The 3,137-nt window shown below is 33.6% G+C and overlaps 1 protein-coding gene across 1 annotated transcript; it reads right to left on the bottom strand.

The window, feature by feature from the left end:
- Nucleotides 1-1,031: 1,031 nt before the first annotated feature.
- LOC109053777 (C-C motif chemokine 8-like) lies at nt 1,032-1,898 on the bottom strand. The gene is made up of 3 exons (XM_019071095.2): nt 1,690-1,898; nt 1,405-1,516; nt 1,032-1,319 (listed from the first exon to the last, which is right to left on the bottom strand). Exons 1-3 carry the CDS (start codon nt 1,757-1,759, stop codon nt 1,208-1,210), a joined length of 294 nt encoding a protein of 97 aa, XP_018926640.1. The 5' UTR covers nt 1,760-1,898; the 3' UTR covers nt 1,032-1,207.
- Nucleotides 1,899-3,137: the final 1,239 nt, after the last annotated feature.

The following is a 3,137-nucleotide window of genomic DNA, read 5'->3' as shown; positions in this document are numbered from 1 at the left end:
GTCAGCCACAGATTCACACAGTGGTAACAACCAACCACAGGAAGGCTGGCGTCAGCCTCAGCGTGCTCATGAAGATGATGATCTTTGGATCAAAAGAGTCAACAGGAAACTCTGGTTTGTTTGATGCAAACTTCTTTTTTATATTATTTGATCTACATGAAGTAAACTATCCCCATCACACACACATACTCACTCTCTTACACACATGCATGTGTATACAACCCACACATGTATTTGTCTATAATATAATATAATATAATATAATATAATATAATATAATATAATATAATATAATATAATATAATATAATATAATATAATATAATATAATATAATATAATATAATATAATATAATAATTATTAAAATAGTTTGATTTTAAATAGTTTTAGAATAATTACAATACAGCCTAATGGAAAGCTCCCACAGAAAAGCTCAGTGATACGCTTTAATTGATTTTAATTATTTATCTTTTTGTCTGCGCAGTCTGACAGTGGCATTGCATCATGTTAGTAGTATAGCAGTTATATAAAAGGCAATAATAACCTTAATAATACAGCTGAAATAACCCACCCTCAATTTTTTCATACAGAACATATAAAGTTTAATTTCCATGCCATGGAATGATTTTTCTATTCATGAACGCACTGAGCATTATCAAGGCAGAGTTGCTTACACCAAAAAAAAAAAAAAAAAAAGAATGAAAATGATCTGTAGCACGTTTTTAAAGTGACACAGTACTCTCTTATGAAAGTCCAACAGCTCTTTATTGGATCTGTACAATATGTAAAAAATAAAAAGTACTTAATGTGGTAGCATCCAAATGAGCCAAAGTATATTAGCCAAAGTATATAAAATATTATATTTGATATATACTTTATATATTACAATAGGGACTAGCGTTGTTATTATAAGCAGTATCAGTATTCATGTTGCTAGCGCAATTGTTGATTATTAAAAAATGGTTATTTACATTTCTATTTATTTTTTCATAATTTTTTCTTCAAAAAAGAACAACATTGATGAAACCCGGTGTCTTTCAATAAACTTTAATTTGCATATAGTAAAGTTAAGAAAATGAAAACAGATACACAGTCTTCTTAATTGATTAACAGATATACATATTATTGCTTTTAAATAAAATCAGCTTAAAATCAGTTTGAAAACTGTTCAATTCAATAGTTTGAAAAGTGAAGAGCCGTTCACATCTTATTCGCTGTCCATCTCCTTGATGTTTCGAGCATCCACCAAGTTCATCAGTCTCTGAACCCATCTCTCTGACGGGTTAGCGCAGATCTCTTTTTGAGCTTTAGTGGAGAAACTGAAATTTCAAAGAGAAGACGGTTCATGATTTCACATAACTAATTCACAATTCATTTTAATGAAGACATTAAAAAAATACTTACATGACACCACTCCTGTGGCATTCAAGATGTGTAGTATGATAACTCTCAACCTGCTTTACTGGGATTTTTACATTGGAAAAAGAAAAGCAGCACTTGTCGGGACCTTGGCTGACTGCAGAAAAAAGAAAAAAAAAAGAAAATTGTTCTAAAAACACTTAGTATAAATCAATATATGAATGGGATACATTTAAAAATCAAGAAAACACTTAACAAATATGCATTAAAATTATAATAGAGTATTGTTTGTCTAAAAACAAAATTCAAGAAATAAAGAAAAAGACACACATTCACTCTGAGCCAGTGAGCAGAAAGCGAAGAGCACAAGGCAGGAGATGAAGACGCAGTAGGGTCTCATGTTTGGGTCTGTGGTCGGTTGCTGATCAGATCTTGATGCGCTGGTCGCTTTATCGGTGGCTGATAGCCTCGAAGATGATCACCTTACTGATGCGGTCCGCTTTATAACGGGGTGAGCTTGTACTTTCCACTCTACAGACCTATAGGGGTTCAGTCCGACAAGGAACAAGTGACATCACAGGCACGGGGGAAAACCGTGATGTAGCCTGCAGAGGTAGTACTTCCTGTTGTACCCTTCCCCAAGTCTGTGAATCTACTCTAATTCGCTGACACAGGTAACCAGGGAAATGTGGTCGATTTGAGTTTTTCATATTTTGTTTCTTATTTCTTTTCCATCCAAATTCCACAGAAAACATCTTTACATTTATGATGGACCCTCATAAGGACCCCCATATACAAATTACCTGTTTTACATCAGCATTTTCAGGTTGCATCTTCTCAAGAACATGCCCAAAGCTCTCAAGTGCAGTGCAATGCAAGAAAAGTCCCTTTCTGCAAATGCACGGTGGAAAATGAGTACGGGGCTCAATTCAGGAAATGGTGAGCTCTACTTATCGGTGAAGGTGGAAAAGTGGTTGAACTGAAAGTGTTTTTTGTGGTTAACAGATTTGCACACAGTGTGATCCGAATGCAGATAGTATCAGCAATTACTCACTGAGTTTATACCACATAAATAATGCCTTATCATGTTTCGTTATCATTTTAAAAATCTATTCAATCACAGACATATGAAAATGACTACTTACTGAGTAACATCTTGTTTGATTTGAAATTCCTTGGTTCTTATTAAATTGTTCCTTTCATACCTTTTGTTTTTCCACTTATCTTATTTTGGGCTGCACATGTCAGGTCATTGTTCCTCTGTTCCCAATGGCCACCCATAACAGCACCTCCTCGAACACCACTACACTTTTTCTTTATGTAGGCCTGTTTAAAACACACATGACTATGAAGTCAGATATTCCAACATCAGTACTTCCATTTTTAGGCTCAAACTTGCCTCTATAACAACAATTTCTCTGTGTGAAATCTAAGATCTTAAAATCTTACTGTATATAATTAGTGTGTTTCAAGCATGCCACCACAACATACACACCATTTTGTAAGTTTTCAGGATATTTTGTGACTCATATTTAGTGATATGATTAATGCAACCTGTCTTTAGCAATGTGTCAGCATTATATTTAGAATCGTTACATCCTGTTCTTAGTGTTCTTGATGCTTACTGCATAAACTTTGGTTTTCATTTGTACTCTTGACTTCCTGCTAAGTCAATGTTTACTCAAAGGTGCATGCTTCTTTTTTTTTAAAGTAATACTTCACAACAAAAAAAAAAAAAAGAATAATAATAATTGAATCACCTTTATGTCATTCCCATT

The sequence above is a fragment of the Cyprinus carpio genome, chromosome B20 (assembly GCF_018340385.1).
Source record: "Cyprinus carpio isolate SPL01 chromosome B20, ASM1834038v1, whole genome shotgun sequence".
In the NCBI taxonomy this organism is placed as follows: Eukaryota; Metazoa; Chordata; class Actinopteri; order Cypriniformes; family Cyprinidae; genus Cyprinus; species Cyprinus carpio.
The sequence above is the reverse complement of the archived record's forward strand: the minus strand, read 5'-3'. Positions and strand labels throughout refer to the sequence as shown.